General features: G+C 56.3%; 8 protein-coding genes across 8 annotated transcripts in view; 4 read left to right on the top strand and 4 right to left on the bottom strand.

The window, feature by feature from the left end:
• Positions 1–1,433: 1,433 nt before the first annotated feature.
• QBC33DRAFT_616094 (glycoside hydrolase family 10 protein) lies at positions 1,434–2,759 on the bottom strand (the record flags this gene model as incomplete). Its single annotated transcript, XM_060432651.1, has 3 exons — positions 1,434–1,694; positions 1,791–2,231; positions 2,304–2,759. The coding sequence occupies 3 exons, from the start codon at positions 2,757–2,759 to the stop codon at positions 1,602–1,604; spliced, it is 990 nt and encodes a 329-aa protein (XP_060288122.1). The 3' UTR covers positions 1,434–1,601.
• A 1,302-nt stretch (positions 2,760–4,061) lies between these two features.
• QBC33DRAFT_525162 (ARM repeat-containing protein) lies at positions 4,062–8,161 on the top strand. The gene is made up of 4 exons (XM_060426788.1): positions 4,062–4,254; positions 4,345–6,655; positions 6,859–7,592; positions 7,674–8,161. Exons 1-4 carry the CDS (start codon positions 4,209–4,211, stop codon positions 7,871–7,873), a joined length of 3,291 nt encoding a protein of 1,096 aa, XP_060288123.1. The 5' UTR covers positions 4,062–4,208; the 3' UTR covers positions 7,874–8,161.
• On the bottom strand, positions 8,053–9,020 carry QBC33DRAFT_525164 (uncharacterized protein). The gene has a single exon (XM_060426789.1). It carries the CDS (start codon positions 8,867–8,869, stop codon positions 8,405–8,407), a length of 465 nt encoding a protein of 154 aa, XP_060288124.1. The 5' UTR covers positions 8,870–9,020; the 3' UTR covers positions 8,053–8,404.
• Positions 9,021–10,726: 1,706 nt separating this feature from the next.
• QBC33DRAFT_555070 (uncharacterized protein) lies at positions 10,727–11,630 on the top strand (the record flags this gene model as incomplete). Its single annotated transcript, XM_060429592.1, has 2 exons — positions 10,727–11,385; positions 11,573–11,630. The coding sequence occupies 2 exons, from the start codon at positions 10,727–10,729 to the stop codon at positions 11,628–11,630; spliced, it is 717 nt and encodes a 238-aa protein (XP_060288125.1).
• Positions 11,631–12,566: 936 nt separating this feature from the next.
• On the bottom strand, positions 12,567–17,724 carry QBC33DRAFT_444373 (alpha subunit of putative sulfite reductase; the record flags this gene model as incomplete). Its single annotated transcript, XM_060424268.1, has 4 exons — positions 12,567–13,106; positions 13,272–17,421; positions 17,477–17,517; positions 17,569–17,724. 4 exons carry the CDS (start codon positions 17,722–17,724, stop codon positions 12,567–12,569), a joined length of 4,887 nt encoding a protein of 1,628 aa, XP_060288126.1.
• A 1,789-nt stretch (positions 17,725–19,513) lies between these two features.
• QBC33DRAFT_525172 (carboxypeptidase Y) lies at positions 19,514–21,530 on the top strand. The gene is made up of 6 exons (XM_060426790.1): positions 19,514–19,996; positions 20,055–20,112; positions 20,185–20,313; positions 20,377–20,900; positions 20,966–21,179; positions 21,238–21,530. Exons 1-6 carry the CDS (start codon positions 19,756–19,758, stop codon positions 21,488–21,490), a joined length of 1,419 nt encoding a protein of 472 aa, XP_060288127.1. The 5' UTR covers positions 19,514–19,755; the 3' UTR covers positions 21,491–21,530.
• Positions 21,531–22,894: 1,364 nt separating this feature from the next.
• On the top strand, positions 22,895–24,134 carry QBC33DRAFT_511400 (uncharacterized protein; the record flags this gene model as incomplete). The annotated part of the gene is made up of 3 exons (XM_060425839.1): positions 22,895–22,915; positions 23,203–23,689; positions 23,755–24,134. 3 exons carry the CDS (start codon positions 22,895–22,897, stop codon positions 24,132–24,134), a joined length of 888 nt encoding a protein of 295 aa, XP_060288128.1.
• A 205-nt stretch (positions 24,135–24,339) lies between these two features.
• QBC33DRAFT_616099 (fungal trichothecene efflux pump) overlaps positions 24,340–25,081 on the bottom strand; it is a gene marked incomplete at both ends in the record, with an annotated part of 2,401 nt that continues 1,659 nt past the window's right edge. The window contains one exon of the mRNA XM_060432652.1: positions 24,340–24,911. Within this exon, the coding sequence (XP_060288129.1) occupies positions 24,340–24,911 (572 nt within the window). The remainder of the gene's footprint in view (positions 24,912–25,081) is intronic.

Genomic DNA, 25,081 nt, shown 5'->3' on the forward strand with positions numbered 1-25,081 from the left:
TTGGCATTACACCACAGGGCCGGGCATTAGCAACTCGGCCATGTTCTGGTCTTGACTATGTGGCTATTCACCTCCCTATGCTGTCAAATGGCTGTCATGTCGTGCCTTAGAAGTCCATTCACTCGGGTGCCTCCCGCAAGTATATATTGACAGTCCAAGCCGTTCAAATTCCGATCCTCTCATCGCCATCTCCAACTGCGACATTGCACAATACTCGGCAAGGACACTACCAGCCTGAAGCATTATTACCATACCTACCTTCTACGCGACTTTCCGCATCCTCCCACCACTTCTGACAAGATGTGCACAGTGGTAGTTCATGACATACGATGCCCGTGCCAGTATGCCCGCTGCCCTCAGCGGAACGCTGCTAAGGAGACGAAACCCGGCCACCTCATCGAGATCCGGAATACGCATGCCTATGACTGGTGCATCCCGTACTTTACACAGACCAACCCGACCCTGCTAGCATTGAACCAGATTCCCGTCTGTCCCGTGCGACCCATCCAGAAGCACCACCACATCAAGTGGAGGGATGAGCCTTGCCTGCCCTGCAAAAGGACTTGCCCGGCGCCGGAGGACAACTTCTTCTAATTGCCCGAGGGTAGTTACTTCGAATACGGTGGACCGAATTATCTTGGGTTTCGACTGTGGGTTGGAAGCGAGGCGTTGGCGTTGGTCTTGGAAGGCGTTGGTTTGAGGGCAGATCTTTCTTTCTGGTCCATAATTAGAGAGCATCTAGGGGCGAATTGCTTAGTCTACGTTTAGACCAACTCATCTCAATGAGTAGTAGACGTAATTAATCGAACACCTTGCAGTTTTGGTATTTTCTAGCTTGCTCAAAGTCTCCGAATATGGGAGAGTATTGAGAGTTAATTGAGAATCATGACTCTAGAGGATCATGTTCGATCACTTGCCATTGATTTGTTTCCTCAGTGACTATTCGCGATATAACCTTGACCGGCTATAACACTTGATCAATGAGCTTTGATTCATGTCCATTAACTCCATTTAAATTGTCGCGACATGTGTACCCAAGTGTGGTAACAGAAAAGAAGTCAGTTGTTAGTTAGAAGTCTAAAGGGTGATGAAACCTCAGAGGCTAGTCGAGAAAGAGAGGGAAACATAATCAATCACAGTACTTGCCCCCAAGCCCGGCCCTGGGGAATCGCAGATATTCACCAAACAACCAATTTCCACCTTTAGGTCCTCCCAGCTGGACATGGCCCGGCGGAACAAAGCAACACTACCCATTCTCTCACTACCTCAGTTAACCAGTGAAAACAACCCTGTGGAGAAGTAGCCAAGAAGCTAAGAGGCCACGATGGAGAGACGGAAGCACATGCGTTTTTATCCCGCTCACGTTGGCGTGTTATCGACATGCACCGACAGATGGTGGATCACATGTGGAGAACGTATTATCTACAGACTCTGCCAGTTCTGGCCAGTCACCGCAAAACAACGTACATTGAATGATAGCTTCAACTATCAGTCTTCCCAAGTTCCACGACACTGACGGCCATGCCCAAAGCAACCCTAACCTAACTACGCGCTGGTGCGCCGATTTCCAATTGTCGAAACCTGAATCTCAGTCCTCAGATTTACTGAAGAGCCTGTGCGATGGCATCGTAGGCAGGCTTGGGGTTGAAGGAGCTGTCAAAGAGGAGGGGGTTGCCCTGGGGTCTCCACGAATCCTAGAAGGGGGCCAACAAGTTAGACATTGATTACTCTTCAGAGCTAAGGAGACGCGCCAGCAACAAAAAGGAAAGTGAAAAATAAATGAGTCTTACCGGATCCCTAACACCCCAGACGGTAATCCCGACGCACTTCTCGACGGCCAGGCAGCCCTTTGTGACGGCGGCGTAGTCCTGCGCGTTGTTGCCCTGGATGTCCAGCTCGGTGACGGCGACCTCGGAGACGCCCGTGTCGGCGAGGGCCTTGATGGCGCTGGCGAGGGCGGAGCCCTGGCCGGCGTTGAGGTGGCCCTGGGTGCCGATGCCGTCGATGGGGATGCCGGCGGCGAGCCACTTCTTGACGTGCGCGACCATGCCGTTGGTCAGCTTGGCCGCCGTCGGGCTGTCGAGGTTGTAGTCATTGATGTAGAGCTTCGCGTCCGGGTCGGCCGCTCGCGCAGCCTCGAAGGCGATGCGGACAAAGTCCTCGCCGAGGACGTCGGAGAAGACGGACGAGCGCAGCGAGCCGTCCTCGTTGAATATCTCGTTGGCGACGTCCTGCATGGTACGCAAGTATGTGAGTCTCTGGCCCACCGATTGCCCATCCACGGTTCACTAAACATTACTCACATATGCCCTGATCTTGCCCTTGTACCTCGTCATGATGGTCGTGATGTGGGTCTGGATGGCCTCGGTCAGTTGGGCCTTGTCGCGAATGCCGCTAACCCATCCGGCGAGCTGCGAGTGCCAGACGAAGGTGTGGCCTCGGACCGTCTTGTTGTTCTCGACGGCCCAGTTGACGAGGTAGTCGGCCTGGCCCCAGTTGTACTGCCCCTTGGTGTTCTCGATGCTCTGCCACTTCATGCTGTTCTCAGGGGTGACCTGGCCGAAGTCGGCCTGGATCACGGCCGCGTTCTTGCCCGACGTCAGGCGGCCCTGGTCGGTGCAGGTGCCAAAATACAGCTTGCCCTTGGCCTTCATTAACGCGTCGATGCTTGTTGTCGACTGACGCTTCTCAACATCCTCGCCGGTGGGCGCGGCCAGGGCCGCAAGGGGCGCCAACAGGAGGAGAATGGCGGACTTCATCCTGACAAAAACAAGGGCAGAAGGCTGAGTTGCTGACCAACGGAGTAAGGGGAAGATGGCTTGAGATAACCCACGAACGGTCTCCACGACCCTGAGGGACTGGGCCGCATATATGTAGAGAGGTATCGTGGGGCTGACATTGCGACCTCCCGGGCTCCCCAGTCATCTACTACTATGGTAGCTACCTTGAGTGCCATGCTCGTTGCAACACCTGATTGGTTGGTTTAATGAACCCCGGATGCTTTTAAATGGCGGTTGCCGGCTACCGACGACGGAAGCGTCCATTTGATGAGCAATGCGCTCCGAACAGCCTCATGTCCGAACCAGGATCGCTGTAATAAATTGGCGGTTCCTACACAAATAAATATGCAGTACCGCACGAATCAGCGGTCTTGAAAGCTGCGGGGGTGCCAAGCTTGCTGTAATGCTCGACGGCTAATCATATGGGTAATCCGTAATGGGGTCGTGAATTAACCGGCTTTTCGTAGTCTTTGCCTGAACTTCTAAGATCCACGATGGTTCCTACCCTTCCATCGCTCTACCGGTCCAGCGGCTCTGTTAGGAACAAGCCTATTGCGGTAGAGCGGATTCCAATATAGTGATCGTCCCCTGTCCTAGCACAGGGGCAGTCACTGCACCGGGCATATTTGATAACCACTTTTTATGTTCGCATGGTGCGACAGTGTTCTCCCTATCTGTCATTTCACACGTCCGAATTATCAGAAGAATACTTGCTTAATTTAGCCAGATTATTGCTGTTTCCAAACTCGAAGAGAAGAAGGCTTCTGCAGGATAGAACAGGCAGCTATATATACCTACCAAGGTACCGAGCCAAGCGATCATGAAGCCCTGGTCAGCCTAAGGTCTAGCTCCTTTTCAATAGAAGAGAGGGCCTTGAGGACCGACCCCTGGGGACGACCCCTATATGCCTTGGTAGACTGAGGGCCAGTAGGCTTAGTCAGCAGCTTCTTTGCACTGGAAGTGTGGCAAGACAACTTGAGGAAATATTCGTAGCCTCAATAAGAGATGAACAAAGGACGGAGGAACTCAAGGAGGAGAACCAGAGATACTTAACGAGTTGGAACAGTCTTGTTCCAAAAGCTGACTCGTCTTGCTGGAGTCAACTCAACTTGAAGTCGGGTAGGTCACGTGAGATGGGGCTTCCTTGAGCCACAGTTCTTGGTTTTTGCTGTGTTGAACCCCACCTGCCCCGCACCGCTGTGGCTGTTCCCTCGACGCCTAACTGGGTAAGGCAGTTGTTGATTTTCACAAAACATTGGCAGAAAAAATTGCTCGTCGAAATTTCTTACTTCATTCCTTCTCCCAAAGCACCTCTCTCTGAACAAGTCCTCTTCTGGAGGGCTGTGGTTCTCTCCGTTTCCCTTTCCTATCGTCCATATTTGCCCTTGATACCCCTTATTTCCTTTCGTCCCAGCTTCTCACACTACCATGGATCAACAAAAGCTTGCGAGCCTCCTGAAGGAGAGCCAAGTTCGTGCGTCTTCCCCTCGGGCAGCCTAGCCCCCATCAATTGTTGGGCTCCGTCCCGTTTTCTGCGGTTGCTAACAGTTTTCTCTGCATGCAGCCGACACACAGAGAATCAAGGCAATCACCGCGGAATTGCAGAAGAACTTCTATGTCCATCCTGAATCCCTCCTTGCCCTGATCGAGATCATCGCGACCCATGGCGACCTCGGCGTCCGACAGCAGGCAGCTATCCAGGCTGCCCGGCTGGTGGACAAGCACTGGAAGGTCATTCCCGCAGAGCAGAAGGGTGCCGTTCGGCAGCATCTGGTCCAGGCCACCTTGAAGGAGCAGAACCCGAGGTGTCGACACGCAGAGTCCCGTGTCATCGCCTCCATCGCCAACCTTGACTTCGAAGATGGGGAATGGCTTGATCTTCTCCCTTCCCTCTTCACCCTTGCCCACAACAGCGATGTCGGTCAGCGCGAGGTGGGCATGTACATCATCTTCAGCATATTGGAGGAGAACCCAACCCATTTCATGGAGCATCTCTCGAAGCTCTTCGAGCTCTTCAGCCACACTATCCGCGATCCCGCCAGTGCAGATGTCCGGATCAATACCATGATGTCTGTCGGCGCCATTCTCATGCTCGTCGAGCCCGAGGAGGACGAGCAGTCTGTAAATTCCCTACAGGCGCTGATCCCCCTCATGGTTGAGGTGCTCAAGGACGCAGTCCAGCAGGGCGACGACGAGAAGACCAAGCAGGCATTCGAGGTCTTCCAGCAGTTCCTTGCCTACGAGTCGGCATTGATTGGGGGCTTCCTGAAGGATCTTGTCCAGTTCATGCTCGATCTCGCGTCGAACACTGACGCTGATGAGGACGTCCGCTCGCAGGCGCTCTCCTTCCTGGCCCAGACGGTGCGATACCGCCGGATGAAGGTCCAGGGGATGCGGGACATGGGCTCCCAGCTGACCCTGAAGAGCATGGTGATCCTGACCGAGATCGATGACGACGAGGATGAGGAAGAGATGAACCCTGCCAGGCTGGCCCTTGCATTGCTTGACCAGCTTGCCAGCGACCTGCCGCCTCGCCAGGTCATCGTCCCCCTGCTCGACGCCTTCCCCAAGTTCTCCACCTCGGAGCAGGCCGGCTATCGGAAGGCGGGTATCCTCGCACTAGGCACATGCGTCGAAGGAGCTCCCGATTTCGTCGCGTCTCAGCTCAAGTCGGTGATGCCCCACCTCATCAGCCTCCTCAACGATGCCGACGCCGGTGTCCGACACACAGCCTTGGTCGGTCTCGCAAGGCTTGCAGAAGACGTCGCCGAGGAGCTTGCTTCGGAGCACGAGGCCCTGATGACTGCGCTAGTGAAGAATCTCCAGGCTGCCATTTCCACTGCCTCGGATCCCCAGCAGGCCAAGAAGAGCACCGGCATTATCCGCTCCGTATGCGGCGCCCTTGATGCCATGTCTGAGGGCCTCCCAGCCGATGTCATGAAGCAGTATGCGGGCGAGTTGGTCGGCAACATTGGGGCGCTAGTAGACCATGAGGACTTCAAGGTCAAGATCGCCGCATCCGGCGCACTGGGCGCCATCGCCAGCTCGCTCGGGGAAGAGTTCAAGCCGTACTTTGAGCAGACAATGCGGGCGCTTGGAAACCACCTCTTGGTCAAAGACTCGGAGGAAGACCTCTCTCTGCGCAGTGGCGTTTGCGACTCAATGGGACGCATTGCCACGGCTGTCGGGGCAGAGATGTTCCAGCCGTATGTAATGGAGCTCATGAAGGCCAGCGAGGAGGGCCTCAAGCTTGACAACTCGAGACTCCGGGAGAGCAGTTTCATCCTGTGGAGCTCGCTTTCCAAGGTCTACGAGGCCCAGTTCGCCCCCTTCCTCCCGGGCGTCTTCACCGGCCTATTCGACAGCCTCGAGCTGGAGGAGGAGGAGGTCACTCTCCAGCTGACCGAGGAAGAAAAGGCCATTATTGGAACCCAGGATGAGCTCATCACCGCCGGAAAGAGGATCAAGGTGCGGCAGACGGATGACGTGGATGACAACGTGATGGACGACGAAGACGAAGACGACTGGGAGGATGCCGGTGTTTCTACCGAGGCCCTCGAAAAGGAGGTCGCCATCGAGGTTCTGGGAGACGTCATCACCCATGCCTGTGGTGCTGCCGAGGTCTCGGAATACCTCGAGAAGGCTGTGGAAAAGATTGCGCCCCTCGCCGAGCACTCGTACGAAGGCTGCCGCAAGGCCGCCATCTGCACCCTGTGGCGCGCGTATGCCCGTGTCTGGCAGCTCATGGAGCAGGAGACGGGTGTCAGCTGGGAGCCAGGATTCCCACCCAAGCAGGCACCGACCCCTGCCCTTCTCACGCTTGGAGAGATCGTCTCGAGTGCCACCCTGCAGCTCTGGTCGGAGGAAGGTGAACGGTAAGCAAGGATTCCTTTTCGCGTCCCCATCTCTCCTCGTGATTCTTCCGTGATGAATACCTTTACGTTATACCCAGCTCACTCAGACGCAATTTATTGCGAGTGCTGAGAAAACGTGCTTATCAATATCTGATCTTCACATATCAACGCCCAAAATTTGTCCCGCAGGCTCTGTTCAGGATCGTGGCGCTAACTAGTCACAGTGCTGTCGTGACCGAGGTCAACCGGAATGTCGCCGCTACTCTGAAGGCTTGTGGTCCCGCTATCCTGGCCCAGCAGGACATGCTCACACAAGTGGTTACCGTTCTCGGCACCATCATCACCCGGTCGCACCCTTGCCAGCAGGATCTCGGCGACGACGGCGAAGAACAAGAGGTGGAAGGCTCGTCAGAGTATGACTGGCTCGTTATTGACACGGCACTGGACGTGGTCATCGGCCTCGCGGCAGCCCTCGGCCCGTCGTTCGGCGAACTTTGGAAGGTCTTTGAGAAGCCCATCATGAAGTTCGGAATTTCCAACGAGGACATTGAGCGGTCCACTGGTGTTGGTGTTATCGCCGAGTGTGCTGCCAATATGGGATCGGCGGTGACCCCCTACACGTCGACCCTCTTGGCCCTGCTCCTGAAGCGCCTGTCGGACACTGACATGGAGACCAAGAGCAACGCCGCCTATGCCGCTGGCCAGTTGATTATCAACTCGACAGACAGCAAGGCATACCTGCCCCAGTACGAGACCATCCTCCGAAAGTTGGAGCCTATGTTGCAGATCCAGGGTTCCCGGATCAAGGACAACGCGGCCGGGTGCCTCTCCAGGATGATCATGGCCCACCCCGAGCATGTGCCGCTCGGTGAAGTCTTGCCAGCCATGGTAGATCTACTGCCGCTCAAGGATGACTATGAGGAAAATGCTCCGGTGTACGAATGCATCTACAAACTCTGTAAGTGGCCCCCCTCCCCCCCCCCCTTCTGCTCCCTTGTCCACCCCGAAACCACACGGACTAACCGATGGCGCCGCACAGATGATTCAAACGAGCCGACGATCCAGCAACTCACTCCCAAGCTGATTCCCGTCTTTGAACAGGTCTTGGGGCCACCGGAGGAGCAAATAGAGGACGAGACTCGTCAACTCCTCTACCAGGCTGTGCGCGTTCTCTCCAAGGCACATCCTGAGCTGTTCAACGGCCACGAGGCTCTCCTCAAGTACGCCGGCATCCTGTAGATACCCCATCGACCAACGCGTCGAAACATGAAAAAAAAAAAAAAAGGAGCTGGGATGATGCACTTGACGAGAATGAGGGATGATTGACGCATGTGAAGAACTTACAAAGGGGGAGGGGGCTAATGATTTGAATGCATCGTCGGCGGATTTCACCCAAAAAAAAATACCATAGATAGACTTCTGTTAGTTCAAACCGTGGCACGAGTAAACAAACTCGTTTCAGCTCGGGGTCTGCCCTCGCAGATTCTATACCGAGATTAGATCACAGTTCCTAATAGTAATTGAGAATTGCTATAAACAGAAGATGATGTTCTCAAGCAGACCCCTTTTGTATCGTGGGGAAATCGATGAATGACCGGTTTGGAACTTGATGATGCTCCCAGGACCTAGCTTGATCTGTTGCCACGAGTCCTACCCCTGTCTTGAAAACAAATCCCGACTCAACCCCTTTGCCCTCCTAATTCCCTTCCACACAGGTCCTCGCCTTCCTCAACACAAATGTCACCCAATCTCAAATCCCTCAATCCCAACTCAGGCCGCACAAAGCGTAAACGTGACGCTCTGGTCAGCAGTGCACACCTTGACCTGGCTCCCAGCAGGCGGCGTCCCGTTCCCCCAGACGATGGCCGGGCACGACGCGTCCGCGCTGGCGACGACGACCTTGTGGCCGGCGAACGGGTCGCCGAACACGTCCGACAGGTCGTACCACACCTGCGCGCCGTCTAGGTTGTAGGCGAAGTCGGCCTGCGGGGCGCCCGTCCACAGCCCGTCGGCTGGCACCGTCACCTTGAGGGCCCGCCCTCCCGTCTGCGGGTCGCGCGAGAAGGTCTCGCCGTAGCTGCCGCCGTGGGCGGAGAGGCGGTGCGGAGAGGAGACGGCCGAGCCGACGGACCATACGGAGACGGCGAAGTCGCAGTTGTTTACTACTTTGGCTTGGCCGAGGGCGGTGGCGGTGGTGGCGAGGGTGAGGGTGAGGGCGAGGAGGGGGTTGTGCATTTTGGATGGGGGTTGGGTGTATGGAGGTATGTGTTTTGACTTTTGTGGGTTTGTTGTTTGGATCTGGTGGGATCGAATGGGAGCAGAGCTGTGGTTGTGATGGTCGAGCCTGAAGAACAGAACAGAAGAGTCTCTTTCTCAACTTACCTCTTCCCCCTTTATATACCCAGATCTCGAGACGGACCATGAGCTGCTTACCTGCAATCCCAGGCAATGATCAGCAGTCAAGTAACCCAAAAGAAATAATACGACGACATCATGGCCTCTTTCTTGGGCGTCCCTTGACGTCTGACTCCGTATCCTGCCGTGGCGAGCAACCTACTGCTACCATGAGATCACAGCACCACTAAGCCTGGCGGTGTGGACTCTTCATGGCATCGAAGCCAAGGGGAGGTCCTGCTTAGGTTACACGACCTTGAAAGAGCCCTATCCGAGGCCCGAGCGTGGTGATTACCACGCATTCTGTCCATGCGGTTCCATCCCGCTACGACACCACCTGACGATGGAGTCAGTTGAATACGAGCCTCCTTCAACAGCGTTCTCTGTTGGCGGACGAATCACAACGGGGCCTGGGTCATTCCACCTTACAGCTCATCCCACAGTGTCGTGTGCCAAGAGTCGTATTCCTATTGCGGGGGTGAGAGGATTATATTTAGTGCTTGCAGATCGCTGACTGCCGTGAGCTGTCAGCATCGCCCGGTAATTGTCCCGTGCTCCCGGGATTGGTCTGCCGCGCTTTTCTCTGCCGCGCTGCCGAGCTGCAACGTTGACAACCAGAGATCCTGTTTCCAGAAGCCCAAAATTATGAGTGTGTTGCCTTTGACGTGCGACAACTGGTGCCCGCTCCTAATGAAGGATCCCCTAATTAAGAGTTTGCCAAGGACTGCGATCATCGTCATCTCACCTCATTGAAATCGACCATAATCACCTTGACTGGATTGAATATGACCCTGACGGTGCAGTAAACGAAATGGATCCGTTGGTTTCGACCTGGAGTAGCCCAATGCTCATCTGCGAATGTCCTTGGGGTCAGAATAGACGGTGCATCAAACCCGGAACCGGGCTACATCATGCCAAGTATAAAAGCATGCGTTGAATTCTCGTTCCATCACCACTTCCCCACCTTGTATGGATACATGCGTTGTCAGTGGAAAAGGGGTGCGCAATAACCCTGAGTCCACCCACCCTAGTCAAAGTGCTCGTCATTTCCCTCTAGTCAACACAATACTTCCTCGGTCGCTTTTTTCTGCTGCCTCTTGGGATGAATCGGCCAGCTGTTGTGAGTTGGCGGGAATGTACTGTACCTAGTCCCCAGTGTAGGTATGCAAATTGGCTAAAGCGAATAATGCATACTTGAGTCTCGAATTCATGCTGGCGTTATATTTGTTCAGCCAAGTCGCTGTGTTCTGTATTCAGATGCAAGGTTTCCCTACCACACAGAGTATACCGCATCAACCGCTTTGCCAGTCAACTTTCCAAGTAGTTAGATATACCTTAGGGAGTTGTGATCAAGTCTTGCCTCTGAATCGGAGTCGATCCATTTTCAGGAATGAGTCTATAACTAAGGGACGGCGGTGAAAATCTGTCGCTTTGACAGCCCAGCCCTCTCTCCAATTACTAGCAATTTTCCCGAGGTTGTCAAGCGAATAACTGCCCCTCAAATCACATCTTGATCAACTGACTGTCATTTTTTCACTTGATAATGGGAGTCATAATTATACTATCTGAGATCCAACTATGGCCCCTGCGTTCCTTCCTTATTTCAGGACCCCAGTGTCTCTATAATAATGTCGGAAACCTCAGGAACTTGGCAATGGAGTGTCACCATTTCCTCTCTTTCATTTTGACAACGCTGCTATGACCTCTACAACGGATAACGAAAAGTCGGATTCCGACAAAGGGAAACCAAAAAATGCAAAGGACTCCGAAGAGAAAATTGCCGTAAACTCGTCGGCAGACTCGATAGCAACGGCCAAAGAAGAGGCCCCCGAAAAAGCAGCTGCGGAAAAGCCGAAACATGTTGGGAAAGACGATGTTGAGAAGTCGACATCAGCTTCTCTAGCCGTTGACGACGAGCGCAAAATCCAGAAGGGGGAACCGGGGCAGTCAAAGGAACCGACGGCCAAGAAACCGTCTACGGCGTCTTCCACTGCTGAGGAGAAACCCGACAGCCGCAAAGGGACACCAGAAGGCAACGAAGATGCGGCGTCACGGCCGACCACCCCTGAAAACCAGCCCTCAAGTGCTCCGCAGAGTGGGAGCTCCAGCTCCGAAACAGAAGTCAGGGATGCATTCACCAATTTCTTTGAGGCTATAGTCTCATGGGCTGACGACGTTACTCACGATCCCAAGTTTGATCACAAGCGTTTCAGACAACGGTATTCCCGGCTTATACGTACGAATGATGGGAAGGATGCTGCTGCACTCCTGGGGTTAAGCAGCCGGTGTCAGAGGCACGACTGGCTTAGTAGGCTGAGCAAGCACGACTACCTTGCCATCTCCTTCGTCGTCGCGAGGTGTATTCTAGAGGATGTATTTCCTCCCAAGCAGTCACCGTTGGGCATTACCTATCCGGTTGGACTCACACGTAGACAAATGGACTTTATTTCTGATGCTGAAGTGGCGATGGTATCAGAGCTGAGGAGGGGTTTGTCCCTTTTTCCTAGAACTTGCCGAAATTTCGTGCTAACAAGTCCTACGCAGATTTACCCAGAATATCGAGGTGGAGAGGGGAGACCATAACCGCCGTAATGGCGACTGATTCCTTCCGGCGTTCGTCTAAGGAGCTGTCGAAGGAGATCCTCGAGTTCCTCAAGCAAGATCTCCGCAGCTTAATGGGCAAGGAAGCGATAGAGAAGCACTTTCCAGCCCTGCGACGTACGGTCATCCAGCCAGCTATTAAATTAGGGGAGACGATGGGTTGTTCCAACGATACGTACCTGGTATCCGTACCCCCAGTCAACCTCTTGCTGGCTGTACACGACGCCGTTCTTTGGAACGTCGATACCTGGTCCCCAGTAACCAGAACGGAGCTTTCCGAGAACCTACATTGCCTCTTTCCCGGGCTTGTACGCAAGAGAGAAGTTGGCCTTCACGGTGAGGTATTGGTCAGGCCATTTGTTGTCGGCTTCCCAGCCACAGATCCGAAACCGAGGGCTCCGAGCCGGAGCAAGCCCACAAGATCCAAACGAGATGGGACACCACCATCTAGAAGAGATACGCCATCGACATCCAAACACAGAAAACACTCGGAATCTAGACGTGAGGTGAGAACAGACGAAAGGGAAGAGGGGAAATCAAAGACCGGGGAGTCGCGGAGAGAATCTATCGGCAGGCGGTTTGCCAAACTGGCCGTTTTAACAAGCTGAAGACTCGTCCCTTTTTTCTTTGATCGTTTTTCAATTCGCTTTTTGGACTGATACAAGAATTGGTAGAAGACATGGATGATTCACAGGAAGTGAAAATAGTTTGAAGTTCCGTTGCCTTTGAAAAAACCTTTTCTTTTGTTAAAAAAAGGAGTAATCTACTTGCATAGAGCCCACCGTATTGACACTATCTGCGACACTGACATGAAACAATCTAAACTAAGGCTCCTCTCCAAAGGGGGGGAGACTTCCGTAGACAAAAATACCCCAACGGGGCATACGAAGATAATATACTGAAACTTCCAGACCGCCCTTCTCACCCCCACCCCCCCTTAAAACGTCGGCGCCATCCTCCGACCAGCCTCCTCCGCCACCACACTCCCAAGCCTAAACGACCTCAACGAACTCGTCGACGCCCGCACGCCGCCCGACCTGCCAAAGCTCAGCGACCGACCGGCCCGCCCGCCGCCCATCGGCGGCGAAAGCAGCAGCATCGGCGACGGCACGCTGGTCCCGCGCGGCCGCCTGACGTTCAGCCCGCTCATCATGGCGCCCATGGCCAGGCTCGCGTCGGCGGCGGGTGGCCCCATGCCGGCGGCGGATGGCGAGATACCGGTCCGAGGCATTGACGGCGACATCATCATCGTCATCGCGCTCGGCGAGAGGGAGGCGGCGGCGGCGGGCCTGGATGATGCCGCTGGTGAGTGGACGCGGCGCACGTCCGTTTGGGCGAGGAGCCGCTCGAGCGATGGGCCGCGCGAGTGGGGAGCCCTGGCGGCGGGGAAAGATGGTGGGCCCAGCTTGCGTGAGGGTGAGCGGCTTGATCCGCGGCTTGAGGGGGGGGTTGGGGGCATGGCTGAGAGGGTGATCTGCTGTTGCTGCTGCTGGTGTTGTAGTTGGAGTTGCTGGAGTTGGTACTGTTGCTGCTGCTGTAATTGTTGCAGTTGAAGCTGTTGCTGTTGTTGTTGCTGCTGTTGTTGCCGTTGCAGTTCTTGCTGCTGCTGTCCAACATGGTACACCACCTCCTCCTCCCCCACAGGATCCATAACACCCCTCAGCCCCTCGAGCGCAAGCGGCGCGGGCGGCAACCTACTAAGGCGGCGGATAGCGCGCAAGTTCCCATCGATGAACCCCGACATGGCCCGCAGCGCCCCCGCGTTCACACTCGCCGACGCCGCGGACGCATCGCTCGGCCCCACCGGAGGAGCCGTGGCGCGCGCGATATGCACGGCCGCCAGCGTGGTTGGCGCTGGCGGGGAGACGGTCTGGCGCGGCGCAGTCGCCTCCCGGATGCTGGCCTGCACGCGGGCCATGACGCCGTCGAAGCCGGTGCCGGCAGTGGAGGCGGTGGTGGTAGTGTCGCCCAGGACGGCCTCGCGAGCCAGGGCGAAGAAGCTTCCGTCGCGGATGCGGCGGCGGACGAGGGTCCAGCGGGTGCGGGCGGGGTTGCGCTCGAGCTCGGGCTGGTAGACGCGGTGGCGGGCGAGCTTGGCGTAGAAGAGCTCGAGGCGCATGGCCATGCGCTCGAGGGCGGCGAGCAAGAAGGCCGACAGGGCGGCGACGCGGTCGGAGGCGGTGTCGGCCCCCTCGAGGGTCGTGATGTCGGCGAAGGCGTCCATGCCGCGGCAGGCCTCGTCGCGTATGTCCTCGAGGAGCTCAATGTCCAGCTCGACGCTGCGCGCCGCGTAGGCGAGGATGCCGCGCTCGGCGAAGCGCGCCGCCGCGGCGCTGTCGGTCACGAACTGGCCCACCTGCGCGACCTCGTGCGAGGTGGCCATGGCGTCGCGGGAGGTCTTGGCGCGCGCGATGGTGCCGAGCACGTCGGGGAGGCGCGTGTTCATGCCCGAGGGGGCGGCGTCGGCGAGGGCGAAGGAGAGCTTGAGGACTAGCTCCTGGAGCTTGGGGCCGAAGAGCGCCGAGAAGCCGCTCTGCAGCAGGCGGGATTGGTAGTCGTAGAAGGTCCGCACGCCGATCATGTTGACCATGCTCTCCCGGAACCAGATGTTGGTCACCCCCGCCGCGTCGTGCTTGCCCGCGTTGTCCATGCCGGAGCCCATGATCTCGTACATCTCGAACTGGTGGGCGACCAGGGTCTCGACGGTTGTGCGGAGATACGAGGCCCACAGGTCGTAGAGGCTGCCGAGTTCCTCGCTGCCGTGGAAGTCGGGCTTGGGCGTCAGCTGGCCGATGAAGTACTTGGTGAGAAGGCTGGCCACCTCGGGGTTGTTCGTGTGGGCGAGATTGTCGAATGACTGCGAGCAATCCACGCCGGCGTTGGACTTGATGATGGATGTGCCACCTGGGTGCATGGGGCAGAAGTCGGTGACGTCGTAGACGCTCCCGTGCACGGCAATCCACATCCTGCTGTCCGGTCGGTGGCCGGTGTGCTTCGCCAGCTCGCTGAGCGGGATGGTCGGGAGATTGCACGACAGCGGCTTGGGGGTCATGAATACGTCAAGCATGAAGCGGCGCTCCGCAAAGGCCTTCTCGACGATCATGTCCGTCGTCTCCATCGTCGCAGACCGGTGATTATAGATGGCCTTGCGGATGCCGCTCATGACCGAGTCAAACACGGATACGGAGCCGCACACGTAGAGGTAGCCGCCGAGACCACCTTGCTTCTTGGACATGACGAGGTCGCACACCGTGGCGCCCTGCTCGACGATGAGGGTGTCAATGTACCTAGGTGAGATCTCCTTCTCGACGAGATCGTTCAGCCTCCGATCATACACGAGGCCGCGCGAGTCCCGCGAGAAGGCAACATGGACCTCCATCATGCCAGCGTCCACATACTCGCGGATCTCGTCCTCGTAGCAGAACCTTTCCCGCGACTGGACGCCGAGGTAGAGGATGTCCCGGCCCGCCGCCCTGCCGCGCGACGCCACCCGCGCCTGCCAGAAGCTGCGGAAGGGGGCGATGCCGCTGCCGCCCGCAAAGTAGGCGCACGGCGCGGCGCGGTCCACAGGCAGCTGGAAGGCGACGGGCCGCGAGACGCCGACGAGGATGTCCTCGTCCGACGCGATCAGCTCCTCGCCCGACGACAGGAACGGGTTGAGGAATCCGCTCCCGACGCCGGCGCACGTTATCTCGGCGTCGCCCGCGAAGGTGGAGCACAGCTTGTATTCGGCGCGCGAGATGGTGAGGTCGACTGTTGAGGGCAGCATCTCGTGCGGGTGGTTCGAGATGGAGTATGTTCTGGGAACCTCGACGGGGATCAGATCGGCTAGCCATGCGAGATCCCCGTTGAGGTCGAATGCCCTGTCCCAGATCTGCTGACTCGTATCCGTGACTGCCCCTTGCAGGAGATCTCCGAGTGTCCCCCGTACTGGCCATTCTTCGGTGGCGAGAACTTGGAGGACGGTGTTTGACGAGGCCCGCAGCAGGTCGTGAATTTTCAGAGCCAGATCTTTGGTGACTGGGGCAAGATGACCTCGTCGCAGGATGTCTTTGACGGTGAGTTGGATAGGTTTAGTCCTGGAAACGGATCCGAGGTGCTGGGCAAAGCGCTGCCACTTCTGGTTCAGGGAGACGGGGGCGTCCAGCAGTTCTGCCAGGCCCAGGGCTGCGGCTACCTTGGCGCACTCGGTCCAGTTGTTTAGCGGCATGACGGCGAGCCGATCCCCGGGCTGGAAGGTGATGCCCGTGTTCCGGATATCGAGGGTGACCAGAGCAATCGATCGGTTCGGATCACTGTCGACGAAGGATCTGCTCATGACTCGGCATTTGTAGCGGCACTCCTCGAACGTGCCTCGCATCTCGTTGGGCTCGAGGTCGATGTTTCCCCGAAAGGGTTCCAGCCGCTCCTTCATCGCCTCGGAGAATTGCTTGTGCGTCTCCTCCCAAGGTCTACCCGTGGCGTCGCTAGCACCGGACGCCCCGTTGGTCTCGGTCCGGCCAGTCTTGCTCGCGACCTCGAGGATGCCAAATACCTTGTATCGATGCGTGCCCATGAAACCGCGCTCTCCGGTATAGGCCTCGACAATGCCATCCATGACGCCCATCAGCCTTGGATCTCCCGACTGGGCGACGAACTCGGGAGTGCGGTAGTGGTACTCGATCGCGGCGATGAAGGCGCGCCAATTCGACGGCAACCATGCGCGCAGATGGACGCCCTCGGCGCCCAAGAAAGAATCGTACTTCTTCCTCCCCAGGAACGCGTCCATGACGAGGTACGGCGGGAACTGCAGGCCGGATGCCGCGGGGCACCGCTTCGACAGCGGAGCCGAGAACTTGCCCCATCGCACCCAATGCTGCGCCGAGACGTAGTTCTCGCCGGCGCTGGGATTGGTCGAGATGGAGTGGAAAGCGTTGGGCATGCGCTCGAGGATCTCCTTGAGCCGGATCATTTCCCGGAGAAGACCTTCGATGTTTCGGTTCATGACATGCTCTTGACAGGCGGCAATGGCATCCGCGCCGTGCTGGAACGATGCCGATGTCTCGGCGCATCCCTTGAGGAAGGCGATCTCCGCCCGCTCTCCGAACACCGGCCATCGGAGCTCCATGTTGTCAGTGCGGCCGATGTACGGGTACGACGACGCGGTGTCCTTGATTCTCAGGTTGAAAGATGCCTGGTCGAAGAAGGTGAGATGGGGTATTGCCCGGCCAATCCGTTTTGAGACTTGGTAGTACGGCAGGGCAATGCTCCGCGGGATGCCGGCCAGCTCCTCGACAAGATCGTCCCCCATCTCACAGTCCGGCTTCCACCTGCTCGAGTTCACCGAGATGCCGTTGTTCCCGTCGTTCTTGTCTTCGTATCGGTAGATGGAGCATAGCATTCCTAGGGCGACAACCGCGCCCCATAGTGCCTGGTCGGGGATGACATCCTCGGTCCCCTCGACGATCGGTAGTGCCGCCACGGATTCGCGGACACGGCCTCGTGCGACGCAGCCCGGCATCCTCTCGCAGAGGTCTGACCATATCCTTCCAGGTGAGTTGGCAAGCGCACCGGGGCTTTCGTCGTAGTCGGGCGGACAGAAGCCGTGTTCGGAGCTGAGGTAGCCGTCTTTCCAGCCCGTTGCAGGGCCGATCTCTTCGGCCCTGATCATTACTTGCCTCGCTGGAGCACCGAGAGCCACAGCAAGGAGGTCCTGGTCGGTGGCAGTGAGAGAGTCAACGTTCTTGACACTGTTGACATACTCTGGTGAGGGCATGTTGGAGTACAGCAGTTCAGTGATGGATTTACGCTCCCTATGGAGGGTTAGCCCAGCCCCAAACCTTCACCACTCCTGACTGGCCGCCCTACCTCATTCGAAGCCATTCTTCAGCAACGACCCCCCTCGGAATCTGTCTCCTACGTCAGCATTGCAGGCTCGTGTGGAATCCGGCCGTACAAACGTCAAATGCTGTGTGGAGATCTCCCAGCTGGCTGTAGCCGGAGAACGCACAGCCTCTTGGTCCAACCCGGCTGTTGCCTCTGCTTCGTCCCGTTGATGATGAGGCGGGACATCGTCCACTGGCCATGCCAGATGCTGGACATGATTTTACCGACATGGTTCCCGTTCAAAAAGCACTTTTATTAAATAAGGAGTGAGGAAGCGAAGAGTGAAGGTCTGGTGCCGAGTGCCAGAGGAAAAATCAAACTCAGCCGCCAGGGCGAAAGAGGAGAAAGGAAGCCGAATTGAAGGCGATGTGACGCATCAATCGTAAAAACAAACATGAATCGTCTAGGAGAAAGTTTAAGCTTATAATTTAACATAATTGGGTGTTGCGTCCCCTGTCAGGGGGGTGTTGATTCGAGGTGGCTAAAATTAGGCGATCCAGGGTCAGCCATGGCTGGCTAGACCTTACGAATACTGTTTTGAGTTCTCGGTGGGTTTGCCTAACTGAATGTTCTGAGACCTTTGGGCCAACTTTGTCTCGTTTATTCTAGCGTTGAAACCCGCCAAGAGAGGTTCCCCCTGTGATGTCCAGTTCGGGTTGGGGGAACAGGGAGTTGAGGCTCCCCAAATGTGCATTTGTGGGTCAGGAATGAAAACGGTGTGGGGGTGGGATTGGTCCTCTTTTCGTGACCCTGGCGGTGGTATGCAGAGAGGTGCCGTGCCAAGAGGAGGGAACTTGTCTGAAGACCGGGTTAAATCACGCGGCCGTGATCTAGAAGCAGTCTCCTGTCACTCCAACGGGGACGAAGATGGGCATGGTTCAGGCCAAACACTGGACAGCAACTGCATCCCACCGAATGTGCTGCTTGTGGTGCACGGAGTAAGAACACACTTCATCGAAATAGAGGCGCTGTTTGCTATTCTGCCGACCACTGCGTGACGATTCTGGCGAGTTGGTGGCGCGATTACAGACACTCTCAGCGCCGCGTTCCGCGAACATGTTTCTTCCTTTCAAACAGAGCTTGGCAGTTTGACAGGTTGACAGCGGAGACAACGGACGACGAGTCGAATTGGGATGAGACCATGTGATGATGCCAGTTGGTATCCAGAGCTCTGGCAAGGTAGGTAGCTCACCTGTGCGTTCAGCGGGTGGGGCTGTCGTTCATAGCGCAATGCAGGGATTGTCAAACTTGGTCGTACGTTGTTGTTTTCTTTCTTTCTTTTCCCTGGAGCAAAACAAAAAACAAACGTCCCCACGATGATGATAGGTTGGAGTACCCCTTCCCCTATGATGGAGCACAGCGCATGAAGCAGCGCGGGTCGCTTCCCCAAAAGCAATACGCCGGCGCGTGCATCACGACAGGGGACAGCTTGGCATGTGATGAAACGGCGCCTCGACTTGGGGGGTGCTTGGCTGCGCGATGGAGAACATGGCAGCCTCATAAACCTCCTCCACAACCCGAATCCCTGGGCAATGGCCATCCATGTCTTCGAACCCTCTTCTTTTTTTGAGTGTATGCAGTTGAGGATATGTGGTCTGCTCACTGCCCACTTCGTGGCCAGTCAGCCCACTGGGCGCCTCGCTGAACAATGCATGGATTTGTTTGGTTGAGGCACGAGGCACGTGCTAGATTCTCGAATCTCGGGACCCGTCACGGACCGGCATCATACCCTGGCGGCACAGAGATGTCGCACCTGGCAGCATTCTCAGACGAATTTGATGGCATGACCCCATTCGGTACGTTGGGAATAGAGGCTCGAACCATTGAAGTGGATGGCATCTTTGAAGTCTAATAGCCGAATGTGTTCCTCGGGGCCAAGCCGTTTGATCCCCTTTCTTGTCTTTGCCTGCCGTAATCGCGTTTCCACCACGAGTCCAACCCGGCCCGACGCCGTCCCCACCTCTCCGTTATCGGCACAACCCGGAGCCGCGCCGTTGCGGAGCCTCGCATTTCGGGGATGTGTTGAGGGTTGGTTTGTTGGGTGGTAGGTTAGAGTCAGTTTGAAGTTAGTGGGACGGTTGGGGACGAATTAATATCCATCAACCCGGCCACCCCGCAGCCCATGACTAGTGGATTTCCCAAAGAGGAAGGCGGTTGACGACACCACGGTCCCTGCAGAAGAAAAAAAAACTCCGCAGCTGTGCCTCCCATATTTGTGACTTCGAATTACCATCACGGCGAGCTCGCGACCCACAAAAGACATGGTTCCTGTGGCAGCATCGCCCTTCTTGCTGGCTACGGCCTTCTGGGCTTTGTTCAGTCCAATAGCTGCCCTGCCCTCTCGCAATAACCAGCATGTACTGACATCTACTGCCCCGCACTCGGGCGTGACTCGTCCCCGGCCAGCCCACGCCACGCGCCAGAATGACAGTCTCTGCGATGCCGGCAGCGCGCAATGGACAGGGACAGTGCCGCTGGGCAAGGGCCGCGACATGTTTTTCTGTGAGCTCCTTTCCGCCAAGGACTGACCTGCTGCAATATGGACTCATCATTCACAAAGGGTTCTTCGAGAGCAGGGGGAATCCAGAAACGGACCCTCTGATCATTTGGCTAAACGGGTGAGCTTCTATCCAGTGGCAAGATTTGGAGATAGAAAGAGGACGCTGAACAGAACGGGGACGAAAACACAGCGGCCCCGGTGGATCTTCAATGATGGGGGCCTTCTTTGAATTAGGCCCTTGTCTCGTTACCGAGGAAGGGGATCACACGGTCCGCAACCCTAGCAGCTGGACCAATGTGGCCAATATGGTGTTTGTCGAGTATGCCTCTCGTCCACTTCCCCAAGCTATCGGTCAAGTCTGCCATCTAATACGCACGCACAGCCAACCCATTGGTGTGGGATTCTCAGACCCTGGGGATCCAAGTCTCTGGGCGGAGAATCTCGATGTCGCCGCCGTTGATTTCGACAAGTTTTTTGACGGCTTCTTTGCCCTGTTCCCCGAACAGGAATCCGGCAGGGAGCTGATCTTTGCCGGGGAGTCGTTTGGTGGCAAGTATGTGCCCATTTACGCGTCTCGGTCTCGACGGACTTTCGATTCCATCATCCTTGTGGATCCGTATATCGACTACACTCACGAGGCCCTTGGGTTGTACGAGCATTTCTGCGTCAGTGGCGAGGAACGGGTAGGTATAAATAAGACGGAGTGCGAGGCCATCGAGAGAGCGTATCCGACCTGCGAGAGGCACGGCGAAATCTGCCGGTCGACCTACGATCCTGTCCTTTGCAAGACTGCCATGGTTGTCTGCGACGAGACAGTCGCGTCCCATCTCGGCGGCGGTCCTCATGGCCGAAACCCCTACGACGATAGGGTCGAATGCGGCGAGTTGCCCTTATGCGGCACCATCGGTACGTGCGCGGCCTGGCGTAGCCTTGCCTTATATGAGCGAGCTCCCAGCTGAATCATATCATAGGGAGAGAGCAGCTCGTCAGTTTCTTCGGCAGAGAGACGGTTCAGAGCGCACTGGGATTTCAAAATTTCACTTTTGAACCGGTGAACTGGGCGTTCAACGATAAATGGAACGAACAGTCCGACGTGACCATACCATCGTCTAGGGAACTGACGCGGCTGTTAGACGAGAAAGATACCCCAGTAATCGTCTTGAACGGGAACAATGATATCGTGGTGTACGTAATTCGCAACCTCAAACCGCGAAGACATAAAGTCAAGGCTGACGAACCACAGGAACACGGAGGGTATCATGCGTATCCTAGACAGCCTGCCGTTCAGGGATCACGCGAGGTTCCTCACCACGCCGCTGGAGCCGTGGTACTTCTCCAGTTCGGGAGTCAAGACAAAGGGAGGTATGACCAAGCACATTGGGAATCTGGCCATCGTTTCGGTTGACGAGGCCGGGCATATGAACCCCCATGACCAGCCTGAGGCGACACTACATGTCCTGGAAAGATGGATTCAGAAGAGGCCTTTAGTCAGCTAGAACCATGAATCAGATATAATCAAATTTATTTCGTAAGGGCAATTGATAGTCTCCATAACGACGTGGAGCAATAACGACCAAATTACGCCCAACAGTGTCTGCCGTTAGCATCTCGCTTTACTCTGTAGTCCTGTCCTAGCGCTAATATCCAATTTGGTTAGCCGTGGCGTCCCAGGTCTCCACATTATTTGGACCTCGAGAACTTGTCACCCAACTTTAGGTGGCATTTTGCAAAAGTGACGTTTGACTTATTTTGGTAGATACTATACAGGCAAGGCAATATTAATCCCTTCCTTCGAGTATGTCGACTGCGTATGACAGTACCAAAGGGACTGAAGAGAGGGTCCATTTGGCAGTAACAACCTAGTTACTCACACAGTACAGCCAGAAGGATCAACGCCAGGTGGTATACGTGACTCAGCACAAAGGAACTCTCAAATTGAGATTGGGCGTATGTTAAAATACGAGGACCTTGGAGTTGGAAGGAAGAAGCAAAAGACAGAAACAGAAAGCTCTTTAATAGAAACGGTAACCCCTGTGCCCAATCCCTGGCTGCACAAAATTGAAGAAGCCAGGGGCAGAGAGGTGCAAGAAGTGCAAGAAGGTATCATTGTAGCGGCTGTTCTTGATTTGATAGCATCAAAGCCGTCTCCTAGTATTATACCTAGTCTAAGTGATTCCTTGCTACTTGAAATGCCATTCTTACCGTGCGAAGTGGCTAACAAGACACCAACCCCAGGCCTTAGTGTCCCACCGCCTACCTCAACCTCTGCTTGACAGCCTGCTCCCTCATATGCACCCGCGTCTTCTCGCCGAGCCCATCCACCATCTCCAACGGCGTCCTCCCCTCCAAGTCGCGCGCCGCCAGGTCCGCGCCCGCATCGACGAGCACCTCCACGACGTCCCCGCGCGCCCCATGCACGCGCGGTGCAGCGGCGTCCTGCCGAGGTCGTCGAGCGCGTCGACGGAGGCCGCGCGCACGAGCTCATGAGGTGCAGCGGCGTCGACCCTGTCGCGCAGGCGAGCTAGGTCCGGGTTGGCGCCGCTGCGCAGGAGGAGAGCTCCACCACCGGGGCGTGGCCGCCGTCGGCGGCGCCGTGGAGGCACGTCGACTGGCTGTCCGTGATGGTGTTGACCTCGGCGCCCGTGGCGATCAGGAGGCAGGCGCGCGATGGCGGCGTGGCCGTTGGTCGACGCCGATAATTGGGTGCCGGAGGCGGCTAGCTCTGCACCTGGCCGTAGTGGGGGCGGGCGGGGACTAGGGCAAAATTGTTCAGGGGGAGAAAGAGGGGAAGTCCACTGTGAATAATAGGGGCTTGGGGTCAAGCGTGGAGGGATTTGGAGAATTGAGGAAAGCAGGCAATGCCAAGGGCTCTCTGACAACGAATCTAACGGTAGTTTACCATGTATCCACAGCCCCCGAAGGTGAGACCCTTGATTGGACGGCGAGGAAGGAAAGAGGGCTTTGGCGACGGGCGCCTTAAATGTTGGGCCAGCCCAGGCAAGCCGCCATGGTCTAATTTCGTGATAAAACCCAGATTTTCGTCAAGCAGTTTTGGGTTTTTCAAACATGAGCAATGCGCTTCGAACACTTGCTAGCTCTTCCTCTCGCAGTCTTGGGGTGGCAGACCTCATGGCTGCAGACTGGCTTCTGCAACTACACATTGGAAGATCGTGGAAACCCAGACCAAATCTCGTGTATAAATCCGTAGAGTATCGGGTGGACCGAGTTCTCCTGGCCGCCACTCTTTCCCGGCCGTGTCAAATTCGTTTACGCGGCGGACGAAATCAATGGCACCGAGTGGGCTCAGGTCGACGAGACTGACGAAATCAACGCCAGCGACGTGCAGAACACCACTTCCTCGCTTGTCAGCTTCTGGCTGGAATACGATGAGGTTTCGCTCAATAACACCGACGTGACGATGCAGACCGAGATAGTTGTCTTCTACACCAACGCCAACACCGAGGTCGGAGGCTCGCACAACGGCTGCGAGAGGGTGCTTGGTGAAGAGTGCATCCAAAAGATCAATACCACGTTGATGAACAACTACTGGAACACATACCATTCCAGGGCCCTCCCTCTCTACTCGCTCCGCAACCTGACCGACGTATGCCCTGAGATTCTCGTTTCTGAAAAGCAAGTTATCGGCCACCGACTGCCAGAGATTCGGGATTACTACACGGTCGTCAATACCCGGTGTATGTGACTTATGCCTACCCGTCCATTCTTGTGAAGCCCAGACTCTAATTTAACGGTTCTGCAGTGCTCGCGCTAGAAAAGGCCCCAAACGAAACTGCCCAAACGTACTCCGACGAGACCCAAATCATGTACACGGGCAACTGGTCCTATACCTATTCACGCCAAGTCAATGGAAGGCGGCCCTTGGCGCAACAGAAGAGCAGAGTTGCCATCGCCATCTTGATGCGGCACCCTGAGCAGCGGCTCCCCCACCAGCCAGACTTGCACGTAACAACAGTCTGTGCCAGGTTGGACGGCAATGCAAGTTACTCGGGCGGCGACAATGATGATGGTCGGTTCTACCCAAATGGAGGAGCTTATGTGGCATCGTTCGTAAATGTGGCTCTCCTACTCACTGTCACCGGGCTTTCTCTTGGGTTTACAGTGGGAACTAAGCTATGGTGATTGAGATAGCTATATCTCCTGGCCCTTTACTGTATGCGGCGATTAGGTCTTACTCACGTTAGATAATATTACCCTTGAACTACTACTACTAATTACCTCTTAAAAGGCAAGCAACTAATTATTTGGTAGGCAGGTAGCTAAGGTAGGTATCTAGGTAATTAGGTAGACATGGTTGGCGCAGCATGGCATATCCCTCATCTGCAAACTAGACGGTTTGCACAACAACCTTCTCATCATCAGAGACCTGCTCCCTGTTGAGAGTCGCGGCGATGTGGCTAGTCATGTACTTCTCCGTGTTAGGTGCCCACCACGTCAAGCAGATGGCAACTCCACTGAACGCCAGCGTGGTCAGGTACACGGTCCGGTACGCGTCCGCGTTCGCCTGCTTGTACGCCGCCGACCCCAGCGCGATGATCCGATCCGTGACGCCCGGGATCGCCGCAAGGGCGTCCGTGGCGCCGGCGCCGATGGCCGCGATGAAGTCGGCGACCGACGACGGGGGCAGGCCCGCGTCCATCAGCGCCGGCGGCATCTCGCCCCCGACGGTCTGCCCCAGCCGGTTGGTCAGCACGGTCGTGTAGACGGCCACGACGACGCCGCAGATGGCGGAGCGGATCGAGCCCGCGATCCCGCCGGCGATGCCGATCTCCTTCTGGTCGCGCACGCAGATGGTCGAGTTGGCGATGCAGATGGTCTCGTTCCAGCCCGTGAAGAACACGCCGATTATGATCAGCGCCAGCGCAGTGTTGAAATTGTTGGGCTGCGAGACGGCGACGCCTGTTGGGCGGCGTCAGCAAATGTCTCGTGTCCAATTGTGACATGTGGAAGAAAAGGGGGGGGGGGGGGGGGGGGGGGGGCCCAAAAAAAACCCCAACAAAAACCCCCGCACCCGAGAAAAACGCCCTTTTCTGGTGCCGGGCAGGGCCCAGTCGGTTTGCCAAAAAACA

Source organism: Phialemonium atrogriseum (assembly GCF_030411735.1).
Source record: "Phialemonium atrogriseum strain 8032-3 unplaced genomic scaffold QBC33scaffold_2, whole genome shotgun sequence".
Classification (NCBI taxonomy): domain Eukaryota; kingdom Fungi; phylum Ascomycota; class Sordariomycetes; order Cephalothecales; family Cephalothecaceae; genus Phialemonium; species Phialemonium atrogriseum.

Bases quoted from the DNA above. Each gene is read 5' to 3' on its own strand.
- QBC33DRAFT_525164 (XM_060426789.1), bottom strand. From the start codon at position 8,869: ATGCACAACCCCCTCCTCGCCCTCACCCTCACCCTCGCCACCACCGCC.
- QBC33DRAFT_525172 (XM_060426790.1), top strand. From the start codon at position 19,756: ATGGTTCCTGTGGCAGCATCGCCCTTCTTGCTGGCTACGGCCTTCTGG. The intron at 20,314-20,376 runs GTATGCCTCTCG...ACGCACGCACAG, and splicing joins GCCAATATGGTGTTTGTCGA to CCAACCCATTGGTGTGGGAT. The intron at 21,180-21,237 runs GTACGTAATTCG...GACGAACCACAG, and splicing joins GGGAACAATGATATCGTGGT to GAACACGGAGGGTATCATGC.
- QBC33DRAFT_525162 (XM_060426788.1), top strand. From the start codon at position 4,209: ATGGATCAACAAAAGCTTGCGAGCCTCCTGAAGGAGAGCCAAGTTC. The intron at 4,255-4,344 runs GTGCGTCTTCCC...CTCTGCATGCAG, and splicing joins CCTGAAGGAGAGCCAAGTTC to CCGACACACAGAGAATCAAG. The intron at 6,656-6,858 runs GTAAGCAAGGAT...AACTAGTCACAG, and splicing joins TGGTCGGAGGAAGGTGAACG to TGCTGTCGTGACCGAGGTCA.